The sequence below is a fragment of the Orbicella faveolata genome, unplaced genomic scaffold (genome assembly GCF_042242905.1).
Source record: "Orbicella faveolata isolate gen_17 unplaced genomic scaffold, um_ofav_v1 contig_3, whole genome shotgun sequence".
In the NCBI taxonomy this organism is placed as follows: Eukaryota; Metazoa; Cnidaria; class Anthozoa; order Scleractinia; family Merulinidae; genus Orbicella; species Orbicella faveolata.
Genome location: NW_028301558.1, coordinates 11,924,092 through 11,942,682, shown reverse-complemented (window position 1 = coordinate 11,942,682; position 18,591 = coordinate 11,924,092). Strand labels below are relative to the sequence as shown.

Genomic DNA, 18,591 nt, shown 5'->3' with positions numbered 1-18,591 from the left:
TTAATGTAATCTTTATTGGATTAAAATAATCAGAAATTTTCGTTCATGTCTTGTAAAGGCATCGCGATGGTAGTTATGGCCGAGTAAAGAAGTCAGAAGCAGAGTTTAGGACGGTTACAGCCAGGGGGGCGGGGGTACTCCCAGAAAAATTGGGTGGGGGTGTGCGGCCCGCCTCCCAAAACCCTTACCCTATTTATGACCAAAATCTGCGATATTCCCTACCCTATTTCTGACCTGACCAAAAATTCGAAACCCTATTTATGACCTGACCCTAAAATCAAAACCCTGTTTCAGACCTGCGTTGAAATAAGTTCCCTGGTTCAGACCAATGTTAAATTACCGTAAACATAATTTGTGAAGGGCTTTTGTTGATTTTCTTTTCGATAATGATGAAAAAGTGGCTTCTTCTTAAAACATACCCATATCAAGGCTAGAGTGCAAAAACCATACCCTGTTTATGACCGAAATGTCCAAAATCAGCTAAAATCGATACGCTATTTATGACCGAAACGGCTGAAAAACCATACCCTTTGGGGCCGCAGATACCTATATAGCCCATATAAGGGAGTACCCCCCCCCCCCCCCGGGAAGCAGGGTTTAGGACGTTTAGAGCATAGGGCTGAGTTAGGGGATGGTTAGGGGGAGCTAGTTTCCAGTCCCACGCGAACACCTGTAAAGAACGCCTGAAAGATGACACTGCGGAGTTTGAGTGTGAAGTTATGTTTTGGAACTTTGAGGGCGATAAGAATGAGTTCTGCTGCAGCTGTCAGTCGCAGACTTGAAGGAAAAGTTGCAATTGTGACGGCATCCACAGAAGGGTAGGTTAAAAATAATAATAGAAGCCTCTGTGTCTTGTATTTTGTGATAATTTTGAACGGTTTCGTCGTTCCATCTGGATCCTTGATCTTATTTTTTTTTTAGTACCGTGCATGTAAGCTTAAGTAAAGAAATGTGAGGACAGCTGAAGGTATTCTCACCCAGCTCAAGTCAGTTGGGTGTACCAATTATTTGGAACTTCCGAGACTTTCACAAGAGAGGACTTCCCAGGAGTTTTGGAGAACAAGAGAACAATTAACGTGATACTGAACAATTTCTTTTTAGGATAGGGTTTGCAATTGCCAAACAGCTTGCTCAAGATGGAGCCAAAGTTATGGTTAGCAGTCGTAAACAAGATAAAGTTATGGACACTGTTGCTCAGCTGGAGAAGGAACCAGGTTGTACCGTAAAAGGTGTTGTGTGCCATGTTGCAAAACCTGAGCATCGTAAGAATCTTATCAAAGAGGTAAAAATCTTTAAGAAAGGTAGGTAACAAAAATTCTGGGCCTAAGGCTAGTTGTCCATCAGGCTAGGGCTTTAATTCCTGGCTTCCACAGCAGTATTTGTAATCCTCCCCGGGGGGCACTGCCATATATGGGCTATATAGGTATGTGCTGCTGTGAAGGTTATGGTTTTCAAGCAGTTTACTCTAGGATAGGATATATAAATCAGGCGTTTGGGTCTAGAATAGGGTATTATTTTTCACAAAACTGACTAGCTGGGTGAAGATTTTATCTAGACTAAGGAAACCAGGAATTGCTACTCAAAAATATAAAAAAATCAAATTTATCGGCAGGTTTAAATTTATGCAAATTAGCTTCAACAGTGTTGATAGATGGGGGGATTTGGGGAGTTTACTCTAGTATAGGGTAGCAAAATTCAGTTGAACTAGCTCTGGTATAGGCTAAGGGCCAGGGTCCCAGTGGCTCATCCCCACCCAGAAATTCCCAAAGTACCCCCCCCCCCCCCCGGGTAATCGCCCCTGGATGGACTGTTTGATAAACTTGGAGTCCAGCCAGCTAACCATTAGGCCATTACACATTCCACAAATATTTTTAGACGGCTTTGTTTATACATTGTGGTGTTTATATTACTCCATGATCTATTCTGTAAAATTTTGCTTTATGCTGTTTTAAGAATTCAGATTGAAAAAAAAAATCACATTTCATCATTTGATTTTAATTCCATGCCATTTTCTGAGATATGCTTATGTTCAGTAAATCATTTTCTGAGAACTTCACCAGTGATGTATTGAACTACAGCTGTTGGCATATTTAAGGTACTATTTTTTAACATGTGTTTTATTTATACAGAAGCTTATGGTCTAATAGATCTGGTCCTGAATCCTTTTTACAGACACTGCATCATTTTGGAGGTATTGACATCTTAGTCTCTAATGCAGCAGCCAACCCTGCATTTGGACCAATTCTAGAGGTACTGCAAATTAAAAACAAAACTTACAAATTATTGTGCTTGATACAGTGTAATTATCCCTAGTTTGTGAAGGTGGGGGAGATTACACTAATGACAGTGACCTCACGGCCACGACAATATAATTTTTAAATAAATACAGATTCATTTACTTTTGGTGTGGTGCAGCTGTAATACCATAGACCCTTTCCATAAATGGCTGCCAATTTAAAATTCTTTTGTATGCATTTAAATTAGCCTCACTAAACTCATTTGGGAGCAAAATTCTTTTGAATTATCAATTCAAGAACGAGGTTAGTCAGGCTAATTTTAATACTTACAAAAGAATTTATAATAGGCAACCATTTATGAAAAGGGTCTATAGGTGAAGAACTGGCTGGTTTTACACGTTGAATGTTATATTGTGATACCACCATATAGCCTTGTTTCCAGGATCTGTCTGAGAGACCCTCGGAATGAAGTTGACCACCAGACAACCAAATTGAATCATGTAGTCCGATAGAATACAACACCCTCTGTTGCCATGTGTAAGGCCAAGACAGGTTGACAAGCTACTGGTATACCACCTGTCTGGGAAAAGCTGTCTTTTTACCCTGCACGCATCAGCAGTTACATATAGCTCCATGTACAGCATGCATAATTCATAACATCTGTGCAAGGCATTGTTACAACTTTCCAACAATGTCAAGCTCTACAAACTTAAGGTCAAAAATTAATGATAATAAAAGTGCATTTTGACTGAGTTAGGTCTGAACAGACTGGAAAATATTCACTTGGCAGTCTGTCGTTTTGTATGGATAAAACTGCTCTTTGTCTGTACGTAATGACCCTGAACCAAACATTTTCTCATCCAGCCTTTTCACTTAGTCAATGAGGAAGCTCATAACCTAAGTATGATTTGACACATTATTTTTTTTATTGATTTTAGATTCCAGAGGAATCCTGGGACAAGGTAAAATTGTTATAAAGTTATATATATTATGTCACAATAACATGCACCTTTCTTCTCCTAGCTTTATAAATCCAAGGGTCTTTCAGACCACATGTGATGGGGTAAAATATATGAGGGGAATGGATCAACTTTTCACTTAATTCTTATGTGATATTCAGAGCCTAGCTTTTCAAATTTTTCATGTGAGTGCAAAGAAGTTTATACATTTTATTGTACTTTTTAGTTCTACATTCTGATGTAACTTTGATGGCTACTCTTGAGACATAAAAGTCTAGTTTGTTTTAATTTCAGTTATTGTTATTGAATTACAGATATTTGATGTCAATTTGAAATCAGCCTTCCTTCTGGCAAAGGATGTGATTCCACTGATGGAAAAAAGAGGGTATAGTTTTAATTAGTTATTTTAAATTTTTTAAACATTTGTTTAAAAAATAACTTCTTTGTTTCTAGCCGGAGAATTAAACATTTGATGTTTTTTATTTCATGTAAGAAAAGCACCAGAACCCCTAACATCCATATTAAGACAGACTTTGTGGTGACCATCAAGTTCATTTTTTGTCCTTTAACTTGACTGTTTTAGGGGTGGATCCGTGGTCTTTGTTTCATCAATAGGTGGTCTTCAACCAGCAATGCAGGTACATATCACACTTATCACTAGACTTAAGTATTTTATTTTTTGCCAAGTTAGGAACAATAGATTGTCATGCCAAGGCCATTTACACAAGTAATATTTTGTGCAATTTTTGTAACAAATTATTTCCAATACTAACAATTTTTGTCACACATAGGGTTGCAACCAGAACTCACATTCCAAATATTTAATTTATCTTGTGCAGTATTCGTTTGTTACATGTTGCTGGTATTAGCACATGTAAAGTTATGAACCTTTAGATAGCAAGTAATTTTAGTTGGCTTTTTAAACTGGTGAAGGCCAAAACTGTGAGACTGAAACATCTTTCTATAAGTTGCTATAAACAAATGTAAGTTTTAACTTTTCATTCTGGTTGGTGTCAAGGTGACTTCAAATGTATAATTCTGATTTTACTGATGACAGTCCATCCCTGACTGCAATTTTAGCATTTTTTCTTTACATGTTATAATTATGGGATGTATGTTTATGTAGGCTGATGATCATTTCCTATTTAATATGATGACAAGTTACAAATATGTTTGTTGGACTGGCACATGTGACAGAAGGAGCTAGACACTTGTTGACCAGTCATGAATAGCAACATTTGCAGGGTTATAGCAGCATACTTGGTTGACTCCACCCTTAAACCTCAATCAATTTGTGTGTCTCTTAACTTAAATGAATGTTTATTTTCAATTGATTTTAGGGCCTAGGTGCTTATTGTGTAAGCAAGACTGCTCTACTAGGTTTGACGAAGGTTTTAGCCAGTGAATGCTCTCCTAAGGGTGTCAGGGTGAACTGTGTGGCACCAGGTATCATCAAGACAAAATTCAGTGGAGCAGTAAGTGAAAAGAAATGTTATTTTGGCTGCAAAAGGAATTATATAAATATAGGCCCTTTGCAGCTAAGCCATCCCGTGACCTACTTTTCATAAAAGTATTGGCTGCAACTTTAAGAATGCCAGAAATGGAAAAAGCATGACCTTGCTCTCCAGCAACAATTTCCATAAATATCCTCTAAATTTTCCAAAAATTCAAACTGATGAATAAACTTACTCTTTAATATACGCCAGGAGCCTCAAACTTGGCCATTTTGGTATTTTCAATATGCCCCTTTCATTTCTGGCATTCCTTTAAGTTATAGCCTATAATATATAATATTTTTAGGAAAACTTTGGTTGTGTGACCCCAGCTGCATAAGGGCCCATTATTAATAAGCTTGGTCATTTCCAAAAATATCCACCATGTACATTGTACAAAATTTGACAAATTCCAGAGGAACATAGTGATGTTAGCTCAATTATTCTCATCTTAGGATGTTTTCCACTGCATGTGACTGTAAAAAGGATTAATTCTAACATGAGCATTTATTTTAAGGGTAGTGTCTGTTAGACCAATTAGTAATCAGAGTGTGTAATATTGAAATACTTATTTCATGAACATGAATTTCCATGTTGAACTAATTAAGGATGTCTTGTTTTAGCTTTGGAAAAATGAAGCATTACATGAACAAGCACTTACTCAGATTCCAATAGGAAGGCAAGAAACCATTTAAAACTACTTTTATACTCTGATAATTTTGCTACTTTTTTCTCTCTCTCTTTTATAAGAAGCCATGAAGACCAGATTGTCTTTACTCGTATTTCATATTCCTGAACCTCAATAAAGATTTAAGTTCACTGTCAATGATAACTTGTCATGTCTTGATGATCACAACTTCTGTAACTGGGTATTTGTTTGATTCTCATTATTTAACATGACTTGTGCACAAGTATGCAAGTTTTTTTCAGGCTGCTATGATTACACATGCGTAGGGCAGGGCTGGCAGTGCTCTAGAAGTGTCCAGGTGCCATTGCCTTTGAGTGACTGGAAAAACTTACTTTTTTCGTATAAGTTTAAGTGCTGGGCACCCAGAATTTCATGGTTAGGAACCTTTGGGTTCCTCATAATTTTTCTTAGAACACAGCCTTGATAGGGGGTATCTTTTTTGCTGTATGTGAAACTTGTTTTGGTTTTTCACTTTTAGACTGGGTGAGTCAGAAGATATTGGTGGAGCAGTGTCCTTTCTTTCATCTGATCAAGCATCTTACATCACAGGAGAAACTTTAGTTATTGCTGGAGGGATGCACTCAAGGCTGTGACTTATACTTATCAAACTGTACCTTTATCATACCATCTTATAAAGATCTTAGTTGTTTCCAACATCTGTGTTTGAGTCACAACTTAGGGATGCACGCTACTTTAAAAAAATAACTAACGGTAAATAAAAATAGAAATTTATAGTGTTCTTGTACTTAATTGGTGCTGTTACTTGTGTTGTAAATCAGCACACCCTCGAAAACCATCATTCAGTGCTACTATGATGTGACGTTTATTTCAAATGACAAGCCGCCACCAAGATGCATCTTATGGGAATACCGGTACATGTATGTATCACATGGTCACCATTTTCATATTGCGAGGAAAAAAAAAAACTTCAGGCTACTTTTTCTGTGTTTGAAAATTTAATAGACTTAACATTTTACTTCACATATTGCAGTGTATGTGGGGAGGGGGGAGGGGAAGGGAGAGGAGGTCCTCTGATACAGGAGCTGCAACTATATAACTTGGGAAGTGTTTTTTGGAGAACACTTCATCGGGAGCTAGTTTCTATAGCTTGAGTAATTTAAACCAGAGGACTTGCAATTTTTATTTTAGGGGTGTCATTTGATCCATATTAGTCTTTTCAAGTGTCACTTGGAGAAATAAAAGGGTGTCATGGCAGCAGCAGGACTCCAGAAGAAGAGGGGGATGGTCCCTTATTTCCCAGGTGTATTTTTTTCTGGCCTTGTTTTGGATCAGTGGCTTGTCATTGTGGACTACTGATTTAGTTTGCTCACTAACCCACTGCCTGGTATCTAAAAAGGTTAATGTTGTGCACTATATAGGGTATACCTTCTGCCTATCTGACTCTCTAATGGGATATAAAAGAAGGTCAAGAGACGTAGAGACACATCCCTGTAGAGTAGTTGCCTCCTAGGCAGTGTGCTTCTTTAATGCAATGCAGTTTATAGCTCTGGCTAATTTTGTTGACAAACTTTTTTTTAGTTAGTCTCTTATGTGAACTATTTCTACTTTCAGTTAAATTGTTTGTGAAAGTTCATCCCACCATTGTCCTCTTACGTCCCCGCATTCTCACTTCATCTAGCTTCTTTATGATCTCATCAGCCTTGTTTGCTTTCTTTCTGTAACTTTCCAAAACAATTTTGAATAGCTGCTCAGTATTCGGATGGGTGCTAAGGAATGCCCTTTCTAATACGTAGAGATCAACGCCTTTATCTTCTGTCAGCGAAGAGATAAAGCTCAATCCAAAATCAATCAAAATGATGTTCTCATAGCCTTCCTTTATCAAGATATTTGAAGTGGTCAAGTCTCCGTGAATGCAATCCACATTGTGCATGGCCGCTAGTGAAGAACCGACCTTTTCCGCAAGACTTTGTAAACTCTTGTCGGATTCTTCGGACGGGACATCCAGGAGAGTGTTGATGTGATCTCTGGCTGTCACACAGTTTTCAACTTCTTCCATGAAAATGCAGTGCGTGCTGTAATCGACAAAGTAGACGGAAGGAGTACAAATTCCTGCCTTCCTGCATCGAAGCATCGATCGGACCTCTTGTGTGGTTCTTCGATGCGTTAGCTTTTCATCAAGAGAAGGATGTCTGTACGATTTTGAAAACCTCTCCTTTACAATCGCCTTTTTCTTGTAAAACTCCGTCTTGTAGACACGTGCTTCAGCGCCTTGTTTTAGCAAACTCCATTTTGAGGAATCTTTCGCCGCAAACGCCATTTTGAAAATTAACACGAGCCGGCTTACGGAACGGTCAGCGTTTGCTCTTTAAATTCACGCTCTGTACGGAACATCGTCGCCATCTTTGTTTCTTCATATTAGCGGTCTCTTCACAAGTGTGTCAAGAATAGTAAGGTAATTATAGTCGTTTTTGTGCGTTTAATTGCTAAGAATTTTAGTATAGTTTTATTTCCTGCTTAATCCTGAAATTATTAAAATGTTTTCAGCACATCAAGATGTCAGGGATATACGCGAGGTTTAAGAGCTATGCTGTACGAAGTGGGCCGTACTTGTACGATTACCGATTCTTGATTGCTGGCTTCTGCATCACTGGCTATGGTGTGATAAAGATTGTTAACGCTTCTAAAAATAAGAGTAAGTTGCGTGAATTTCCGAATGCTTCACCGGAAGATCTCTTCGGTCATGATCTCCGAGACGTTGTCAGTCGAGGTATAACGGCGGGCTTTGGCAAGGGTGCACTTTTGTGAAGGTTACGCCGAAGAGGCTCTGCGCCGATATTTGCTGTTTAGACTATTTAATCCTTTTAAATTTTGGAATCTTCGGCGCGAGCTTCACGTTGGCGATGGGGTTTGGAAAGGGGAGGACTTGGTTGGAATCATGTAATTTACATTTTGCAGAAAAGAATAGTTCTGCTTTGGCCACAATAGTAAACAAAGTGCGTATACAGTGTAATATGATCTGGATTGTCAGCTGGCTTAAGCCCTGGTCAAACGGCCCATGATAATTGATGATAGTTGACAAAAGTTGATGATAGTTGAAGCGCGTGCTTCTGTTTGACCACCAACTATCATGCAATATCATCAACTATCATTCATTTTGAGATTGTTCAAATTCTTCATGATAGTCGATGATAGTTTTTCTCGTTTGACCACATGTATGATATTTCATGATAGTTTTTCGGTCAGCTGTTTTGGTAATCACAGGCCCGATAGCGGTCAACATTTCCTCAAATGTTTCACATTTCATGCACAACATTTTCTTGTAAGCAGCAGTGTCTGCCACTCACAATTCTTCCACCGATTTCAACATTCCGCTTTCATTTCTCCTTTTGATCCATTCCCTTGTCCGTCCTTTTTTCCACCAACGCTCTCCAGATTCATCTTCCGTACATTCCTCCCACAAATCAATTATCGGTAAACAAGCTGCTGCCCTCTTTCATTGCAAAAAATTCATACTGTTACAAGTTTGTCTCTCGTGACACCAGTTTAGTGTTCACATTTTTATGTGGAAAGAGCCTGGAACTAGCTGCTCGCATGACTTTGCTCATGCGGCTGCCAGTGAACTATCGTCAACTGTCACGAACTTCTTTGGCGGTTTGACCATGTGAATGATAGTTGATGATAGTTGATAATAGCTAGGACAGAATCAACTATCATCGACTATCATGTGCTGTTTGACCAGGGCTTTAAAGAATGAAATACAGAGGTTGTTGTCATGTACAGGGCGGAGTACAAAAAATGAATGTATAACATCTTGTAGTACATGTTGCACGTGCTATACAACTTAATCTCATTCTAAATCCATAACTGTTAAGGATTTAAGGTGGCTTAAAACAGTAATAATTCCGTGAGAAGCCTTGGCTCTAACGTGCAGTTCAGCAAGAGGCATCACACAATCACCCGAGGGGTCAAGAGAAAGCGCGCGAGATTTAAAGTTTCTCAAACTCACAACAAACTTTGTAAAACTTTGTTTCCACTAAGTTTAGTGAGCTGTTTGTGATATCGCTTATTTTTACCTTCGAAAACATCCGTCTGTCAGGCAATTTCAAGGGAAAAACATTCTTTTAAACCGCTGTGCTGGAATGTAAATGAAAATTGTGATGTTGATGATGTGATGGATTGCGCCGGCTATCAAGCTAAAAAACAGCAGGAAGAAACTACCCTTCAAATACATTTTTTTAAATTCAAGCAAAATCTACTCCACAGAATTTTGTATAATTTTCCGTTTCTTCTTCTGTGCATAATAAAAAGGTTTTATAAAAAAGAGATTGGGGTCGCCAGCTTAGTTTTTAAGATAGATGCAATTGATGGTAAAAAGTGGGTCAAGTTTGTTGCTATGCAACAGAACAGAGCACCCTTAATTTATGACTTAAACGCAGTGAAAGATACAGTGGAAAGTAACCTTACAAATATAGCATAGCCATTCAAAACAGTACAGTCCCAAGCCTGAAAAATCTCACATAGTTCTAAAAGTCTAAAAAAAAACAGAGAACTGTTTTGAGCAACCTTAAGTTGCCAGCAATGAAATTGCCCTAGCTATGCCTTTAATGATAGGCACTGTAGATTTGAGTGCAAATACAAGATCAAGTATGAGTGTGAGTTTTCAGTTCTAGTATGCAGGCTCCGCATTATCATGTCACATACCCGTCTCATCCCATGAGCTACCCTCTCCACCTAAAACCAACGTGAAGAGTGAGGGTTCTGGGAATCATGGCTGGTTTGAAATAAAAAAATCGTACATGTACTCAATCTCATACTTGTAGTTAAATCTCTTTTGGCAAAGAATCCATTTTATTTTTTTCTTTTTATTATTATTATTATTTTTAAAATCCTATGTCTCTGTCTATACCAAGTACGCTGAGCAATACTCAATATCGCACTCATAGTCCGATCTAGAGGTCCCTAGTGATCACTGGGGGATGTCCCTTGTATGAAAATGTATTATTCAACATTCAAATGCTCACTGTTCAATGGTAAAACTGACACCTTCCATGTTTTCTTATTTCAGGGGCAATTGAGCAGAAAGGTAAGAAAACAGTTTTCTTTTAATTTTTGGGACTGTAGTAACAAAAGCACAAATTTTAGTTCACAGTAAGGTAGTCAGAAAGATGTTCTTGATGTAAACTCGATTAGAAAGACATTTGTTTTAGAATATCTTATGCTTACTTGGTTCAAATTGCACCTGGAATTATCTGATACTGATAACCTAGATACAAATACAAGTAACCTTCAACAACACTTCCTAGAAGCCAGTAGTAAAGTCTTTATTAAAAGCTTGCTGGTGCAACAGCTTTGGATGCCTTTTGATTCGCAGAAAACAAGGAAGGGGTGCATAGCTGCAGCAGTCAGAGAACTGCTATCACAAATAAGAATTACACTACAACTGTGATAAATTAGAGTCAGGAAAGAGCTATCATAAAACAATAAGAGTCAGAGTCAATAAGAGTCAGGCAACAGCTTGTATCATAATTTGGAGGGGAGAGCAAATTGTTGAATCAGTTATTTAGAGATTTGTCTCAGAAACAATGGAAGAATCAAAAAAAAAGTTCTGCCAAACCTTTTTAACCTGACATCACCAAACTTCTGCATCTGTCTGGAAAGTCTTCCATTATATCACTCTTTTTATCACTTAGTTCACCTGCATAGTAACACAATGTTAGCACAAGTAAACCATTATTTTTGGGTTTCCATCAATTAAAATGTGCATTTTGGCTTTAGTCATTGAATGATGAATCATTCTGGTCTTTTTTTTACCAGCTCACCACTGATGTTGGAAGATTACGTACAAAGCAAAAGGACAATTAATTCTTCAATCAAGATGTTGTATTTAACATTGATAATTGGTTTGCTTGTGTAAATGAGAGTTTAAAACTAGCATGTAAACTGTTGTTGCTTTGTATTTTGAACTGCAATGACGTTGTGAAAATTAGAAGTGGTTCTTTCTTTTTGAGAGTTCAGTGTTGGTTATTATGCGCCCATGTTTAAATTTCCCATAGCTGCAGCCCCTTGTTTGAAGGCATGCTTTAATCCCCACTTCTTGTAATCCTCACTTATAGTTATTGTACAAACCAAATGCAAGAGTTGCAGCTACTGTCTAGCAAAAATTTTAGATTATGAGCTAAAGATTTCCGAGTCCTATGAGGGAGAAGGCGGGATCAGCCATTATCGCATAGAGCCTGAGAGCTATAATCTAGTTTTCGTTACGGTAGAAGAATTGTAACTGATATTCCTTCAAGTAATGGTTTCTAGTCATTAAGCTAAATATTAAGTGGTATTGATTTAAACTTCAAGCTTAAAGCGAAATCACGCTGAAACTTGCAGCTGTGTAGGCGCGCTTATCAGTTCATGCGATAATTTTGAATCCTCTCGTAAATTACATCACCCAGCAATGTTTTTAAACCTCTGAAACTTCGAGGTAACGAGATGCATTTCGATACACATTAATGGCTGACAGCTTAGCCAATTAGATTGCAGCGTTTGTATTAGTCTTCGAGAAGAGTCCTTCTAATTACGCCTTTTTCAGACGTAGCCTTGATCACAAAATTTTAAGTTCAAAGTTATGTAAGTGCCATTGTGTCTGATGTTGCCCGGCCAGAATTGGTCCTTCTTGAGACCCTACACTTTTATACCAAATGCCCAGCCACTAGATTTGATACTAGACGAAACCGGCCCAAAAAAGCACATTGTTCAGAACCAGTTTTGTTAATATTTAACAGATCACGCTGACTGGCCGAGTAAAATGAGTTGAATAGCTCGTGCTTGGTTTTATTCGGCGTTACATTTCTAGCCCTTTGCTTTAAACCCCGTCCACACCACGCCGGAGGAATTTGAAAACGCAGCTTTATTTCTGCGGCTAGGCCTACCGTCCACACTAATCCGTCACGAAAACGGAGCTTTCCGAAAACGCTCTTCAAACCGGAGGAATTTAAAAACGCCAGCTGTGCGTTTTAGTATGGACTGAAAATATTTTGAAAACTGAGCTTCTCCATAACGATGTCTGAGGTTTCCTTCAACACAAATCTAAAGTAACCGTTAATTGTTGCATAGCTATCGTGTGGACGGAAAACATTTGATGCGTTTTCAGAGTGAAACCTCCGTTTTCAAATTCCTCCGGTGTAGTGTCAACGGGGCCTTAGTTTTATACGCTCAGTGCTTGAAATAAACTTTCCAAGACGAGCACTTTCAAAACGGTCGGGAACGGACTCTTTGAAACAGGTGCTGTTTCCAGGTTAGGTTGAATGGTTCTTCACTGTGGGCAGCAGATGTGGAACGTGTCACCAGAAACGATTTGGGGAGTAATTTTTTCATTAACATGCACTACCGTAAACTTCCAGAAGTAACGACCCTCGTTACTTTCGGAATTAACAGCCTCTGGGGTTCGCTACTATCGGCGGGGGGTCGTTACTTTCAAGGGATCGCTTCTTTCGGGGAGCAAAGAGCGATGTATAAAGTTGGTGCCGCTTAGTGCTTTCTCGGAAAAAACAGACGGAAATTCGTGACAATAGCCCTGAACACTGACATTCTTTAAATTTGTCGCTGCCACATGGGGGGCTATTAAAGTCTAGATCGCGTTTTTGGTCGGCAGGAAAGTAGTAAGTTGACGCACTGCAACTTTAGTCTGCTGTATCAATAGAGAGGTTAAGCAAGACGTTTACGGCAAACAGCAAACGGCAAAAATGAAACTTTTGCCGTCCGTCTTCAGCTATCTGTACAGTAGAGTGAAAATATTTGTATTTGCGGTGAATAGTAGACATTTTTCTATTTTTGTGTGAGTTATCTAAGGATCAGAAGAAAAGAATAAAAAATCAGAGGACATCTTTGTCGTTTGCCGTCTGCCGTAAACGTCATGCTTAAACTCTCTAATATCTCAGTGCGCCGGTCGAGTTTTCACTTATAGTTTAAAGAAATGTTCGCCTTTAAGTACGGCACTGTTAAAAATGGCACAGAGGTTTCAATTTCAATTTGATGAAATTTTCTGTAAGTACGTTGTTGTTACTTCATGAAAGTTTTCCGGTTTTTGTTGAATTATCGATATCTTCCCTTGTTGTGGAGTGCCTTAATCATAATTATCAACTATAATACCATACGGAACTTACCCTTGACTATTAATTAGACAAATAAATATTCTTTTGAACCTTGTTCTCGCCATTTTCTGGGTTGGGGGTTGGAGTGGGCTCGCTGCTTTCGAGATTCACCTGCGGCCACAATTTTTTGACGTTACTTTCGGGAAGGGTTGTTACTTTCGGAAGTTTACGGTTGCAGGTATTTTTACTTTTAACTGACAGAATTCTCGCGCACCCATTTGTCAAGAGCTATGGCTGATTATTTCCAGCTTCAGTTTTTCAGAGTAAAAATCTTAAACTAATTTTGCTAACGTAACCTGTAACGCGGCGCAGACCTGTGAACGACACCTTTCAGAGATTTGTTACCACTTTTCAAATTAATGTTGACCAACTAGTTATGAAATGTCAGTTAGGAAATTCGGGACGAAAATTTCCGACAAACCTTTGGCCTCAAGCCAAAAAAAGGTGATATTTCGAGCTGTCTCATGTACGAATAATTTTCAGTACACTAATCCGAGGGGAGAGGGGTACTCGCAGAAAAATTGGGTGGGATGAGGTTGTGCGGCTCGCTTCCCAAAACCCTTACCCTATTACCCTATGACCAAAACCTGCGATTTTCCCTGCTCTATTTATGACCTGACCAAAAACTCGATATGCTGTTTATGACCGTTGCGGCTGGCACAGTTGCTTTAAACATAAGTTATGAAGGGCTTTTTTGTCGATGGTCTCATTTAGGGCTTGCCACAAGTTGCTCGAGATTTCCCAAAAAGTTTCCCGAAATTTCTCAAAAAGTTGCTCGAAAGTTGCGCCAAAAAAAGTCAAAAGTTGCTTTTTGTAACGTAAGTTGCTCAAAAGTTGCTAAAAAAAAGCAAAAACTTATTTTGTTTCTCTCTACTTTTATTTGGTCTGATGCAAAAATATGCAATCTGTACAACAAAAGTAACATTTTTAAACATTTTTGTGCAATTTTGCGTTGTAACCAGCGTCGCTAAATAAATTTGTTCACAATACGTATGAGTAAATGCTGTGCATCAATATCAATATCTTTTTTTAAAAAAAATGTAAAAAATGTTTTAAAAAAAATATTTAAAACAGTTTTAAAAAAATTAAAGAAATTCACAAATTGTCTACTGAAACATTGTAAAATATGGAAGCATGTCCAATTAAAGCACTAAAAGCTGCGCCGATATCTAGAAAACTAGAAAATCCTCAGAATTCAAAAACTTGCTCCAAACAAAAAAAAGTTGCTCGAAATACGAAAAGTTGCCAACTTGTGGCAAGCCCTAGTCTCATTGATAATGATGAAAAAGTAACTTTTTCTAAAAAACATACTCAATTCAAGACTTGAGTGCAAAAACCCTACCCTATTTATGACCATAATGGTCAAAATCGATACCTTATTTATGACCAAAACGGCTGAAAAACCATACCCTTTGGGTAGTACATACCTATGTAGCCCATATAAGGGAGTCCCCCCGGGCACGGGTTTGCCAGTGATTTAATTTTTCCTTGAAACGTGCACCGAACAATTTGACAGTGTAATGCATTAGAGCCTAAAAGCACCGGACATTTCCTTGGCTTCATTGCCGATGGTCAACTTATTTCAGCGAGGGTTCAAGACAAAAAAAGCCATTACGGATTGAAGAAAACTGCTACCTTATCTGTCTCAGTATTGCAGGTGCCAGGTCACACCGGCTATTTTTAAGGACCGTCGACATTCATGTATTCCCTTCTCCACGCAATGCCAAATATTGGATGTTGGTGCGGGGCATTTTTGACCAAAAGCAAAATGATCCATGCTAATAAATTTAGTTTACCATAGTTTGTAGAGAGAACTAACTATTTACTTCATGTTGAGAACGGCCCACAAACCGAGACTCAACCCGTAAAGCCAGGGAATTTTTGTTAATTCAAAAGGCAGAACACTTGATCCTGGTGGTCTTAACATCCGTGAAGAAACATATTTGTAATTTCCTGTTAATATATTATTCCATTATTTTACTTTACCTTATCTTTTTAAAATTTACGCTGTCAATCAGTTTAGTTTTACGTCTTTCCGCTGTTACACAAATATACTGCATAAACACCCCTTCCAATGTAAAATTCTCATTGCACCTGAAGAAGGCTGGTTTGAGCCGAAATATAGTACACCTTTTTAAAAAATTGAGGGAGGAGCGATGGCCGGCCTCATGTTAAGTGCGCTCGTCTCCGGATCGAGCTGTCCGGATTCCAGCCCTGACTGGGGACAATGCGTTGTGTTCTTGGGTGAGACACTTTACTCTCACAGTGCCTCCCTCCACCCAGATGTTTAAATGGGTACTGGCGAACTTAATGCTGAGGGTAACTCCGCGATGGACTAGCATCTCATCGGGGGGGGGGGGGGGGGGGGGAAATAGAAATACTCCTAGTCGCTTCATGCTACAGAAACCGGGATAAGCTCCGGCCTGATGGGCCACCTGGCTTGTGTGCAGACTTTTACCTTTAAATAATCATCCTTCGTAGTATCGGTCTCTGCTTTTATATTCTTCTCACAACGAAAACAGGAACCCTTCACTTGCACGTGCGATAGCAGCACAGTTCAGAAAGACGTATGCTTTACTCGTTCTTTCCTCTTAAGAGAGTTGGGCGGGAGTCCGCCATTTTGAAAATTATCTAGTACAAGACCCTGGGGACGATGATAAGTGTCGATATTTTTGTGATTGTGATAATTACTATACAACCGATGAGTTTTGTTCTCTGAAAAGTAGCTTTGAAGATGTAGTGAGAGAGAAATGCCCTCTGTTTTTCTTAAGGTTTAGGTGGGCTCCTGTACTGCGAGAGCAGACTTCGTAACATAGCAACCAGGCAAACGCGCGGGCTCGGGCTCTGGGAATGAGATTGGCAGGTCGAAGAAGTTTCTTGCAGGTGACGTACTGGTCTCTCGACCAATGAAAAGAGGAGCAATAAAGGATAAAATAATAACAAATCTTGGATTGTTTCACAACGGCGTTTAATTGGTTTCCTTTGAAATTGTAGTTCTTAAGTAATACATTTCACCTCATTTAGCACAAAATCTCATTGACTTCAAATATTAAATTCAGGCCATTTGCTCAATAATTCGATTCATTCAGTGGTTGTACTTTATGTCTTAAGACTGTCTCTCTTGGTTGAAGCACCTCACAAAACTACAAAACAATTGTTCCTTTCAAACAAAGAAATGTTGAGCTTTAAATCAATATTTTTAAGATTTCCTTTCAAATTATTTACGCAAGGAGATTTCGTGAACGATTTTTCCTTGGTATTTCCTCTCCTGATAGATAACGTGCTTCTGATGTTAGCCACCCGCGAACTGGCTTGACCAAGCTTGTCCATCCTTCTTACATGTCAAAATTTCCTTTTCATCCTCTTAATTAAATGTCAAACATGTTTGCACGCAAAGTTACAGCAAATTTCCGTAAGTTTCTCTTATGTCTACGAAGTTTTCAGGTTTCCAAATTCCCCCAAATTATAAAAATTGTAATTTCGCTTCTCGCTCACACACGAAGTATTATATAATTATACAATTACTGCCAGGAAATAGAGATATATAATTTGAAATGCTATTATGGCAAGCCAATCTTTATCTATTACTGTTCTTTGCTTCCTTTGTGACGTACACCTGTTTTTAACTGATGTGGGAATGCCATTAGTTTTATGATAATCCTTTATCTTGTTTATTTCTTTCTGGCCTCAAGCTTGAAGTTTTCATTTATAAAATCTGCAATAGAATAAATTTCACGTCATTTTAACTTTCGTTGGGATTTAGCTACGCTGCTATTTTTAAAATGAAAGGAGAACAAGTGTCGAAATGTCATTCACGCAACGCACGTTGCAAGTGAAATGTGAAATCCAATTTTTGAATTTAAGCACAACGCTAAGCCGGCAGTACAAATCTATTTAAATTGGATTTCTTTGCACTGGTCATTAATTCACGTAGGGGCGAATCAACGCTCAAACATTGGACCCGCAAAATTTGCATTGCTACGTGATTGAAGGGACCGCATTGTCTGCCTGTCAGAATGTTTGTTCTTGGAAAATTTACGATCACAAAAAGTCAAATTTGTGAGTGGATCCGACTTAATCGATAAGGTTCTAGAGTTTTTTCGTTTGCATGAAATTTGAAAACATTACCGAGGTCGGGGTTGATTGAATGGCTGACAGAGCTACAGCAATGGCTTCGATATGGAAAATGGACAATTCTAATATGTTACTAGCGCCGGAAAGTCCGAACATTCGCAGAGATGTCGAAGGTAGTACTCAACCCCCAGATTCAAGTCCACCAATGGAAACTGGTAGAAGACGAGGGTCGAACTCGCGCCTTCCCAGCTTAGCAACGTTGGTGAGAAAGTCAATTTCATTTCTTTAATATTTGTACAATTTTGTCGTTGCATCTGAGAGATTCAGAAAAGCCTGCGTGAGCGACTACATGCGCACCTTTAGGATGATAATCGGATCGGAGATTTTGGGCTCTTAATCAGCTTGCGTTGAATGCCAGTTTATTTTGTTTTCCCACAAAGTGAAAAACAACAAATTTCGGCAATGAAATATATTCATATTTTCATTAAAACTACTGGTTGTGGATGTGCTGGTTATGAATGTTGATTACTCTTCTCACCCTGTATGCTCAGATTTTCAGTAATATAATGTTCAGAACAGTTGAGACGAAAAGTTGCATAGTCATGCTTTTAAGAATGCAATCTTTGGCGCGGGGCTCATTTCGTAATGTTAAATTCAAAACTTAGTCGCCAGCGTTGGATAATTACACATAATCATGAACAAATTTCTCTTTCGCTTCATAGCACCTATTTATTTTCTAACCATCATAATACCCGTTGATTTACGTGGAAAACACTCATGCACGGGCGTGCAGTGCAATCTTGAATAAAAAACTTGCTTGTGCGAGGAACGTAATTGGGGTCAGTAATATAGCTTTTCACATGTACTTCAAAACACGATATTTAGAAGAACCTATGTCGGCGAAAGCTGTGTAAAGAAATATCAATCAAACTTTAACGGCTGGATTTGAATTTTAAAGATCTCTAGCTAGTGTCCAGTGGCATATTACAAATAAAGAAAGCTGCGCATAAAAAAGGCTTAATAAGTTAGGTCAAAAGA

General features: G+C 38.5%; 3 protein-coding genes and 1 long non-coding RNA gene across 5 annotated transcripts in view; 3 read left to right on the top strand and 1 right to left on the bottom strand.

The window, feature by feature from the left end:
* Positions 1 to 671: 671 nt before the first annotated feature.
* On the top strand, positions 672 to 6,114 carry LOC110049695 (dehydrogenase/reductase SDR family member 4-like). Its single transcript, XM_089298027.1, has 9 exons — positions 672 to 818; positions 1,102 to 1,282; positions 2,173 to 2,250; positions 3,176 to 3,199; positions 3,511 to 3,581; positions 3,780 to 3,834; positions 4,537 to 4,671; positions 5,313 to 5,368; positions 5,856 to 6,114. The coding sequence occupies exons 1-9, from the start codon at positions 691 to 693 to the stop codon at positions 5,968 to 5,970; spliced, it is 843 nt and encodes a 280-aa protein (XP_089154153.1). The 5' UTR covers positions 672 to 690; the 3' UTR covers positions 5,971 to 6,114.
* A 715-nt stretch (positions 6,115 to 6,829) lies between these two features.
* LOC110049665 (EKC/KEOPS complex subunit TP53RK-like) lies at positions 6,830 to 7,675 on the bottom strand. The gene has a single exon (XM_020755471.2). It carries the CDS (start codon positions 7,653 to 7,655, stop codon positions 6,969 to 6,971), a length of 687 nt encoding a protein of 228 aa, XP_020611130.2. The 5' UTR covers positions 7,656 to 7,675; the 3' UTR covers positions 6,830 to 6,968.
* A 36-nt stretch (positions 7,676 to 7,711) lies between these two features.
* LOC149106391 (uncharacterized) lies at positions 7,712 to 11,347 on the top strand. The gene is made up of 4 exons (XR_016209816.1): positions 7,712 to 7,790; positions 7,883 to 8,030; positions 10,404 to 10,421; positions 11,153 to 11,347. It is a non-coding gene; the product is annotated as an uncharacterized LOC149106391 (long non-coding RNA).
* A 6,126-nt stretch (positions 11,348 to 17,473) lies between these two features.
* LOC110049667 (transient receptor potential cation channel subfamily A member 1-like) overlaps positions 17,474 to 18,591 on the top strand; it is a 30,268-nt gene continuing 29,150 nt past the window's right edge. Inside the window, exon 1 of one of the 2 annotated variants that reach the window (XM_089297871.1) lies at positions 17,474 to 17,815. In XM_089297871.1, the coding sequence (XP_089153997.1) occupies positions 17,627 to 17,815 (189 nt within the window). In that variant the 5' untranslated portion in view covers positions 17,474 to 17,626. The remainder of the gene's footprint in view (positions 17,816 to 18,591) is intronic. The other variant, XM_089297873.1, reaches the window with a different exon arrangement.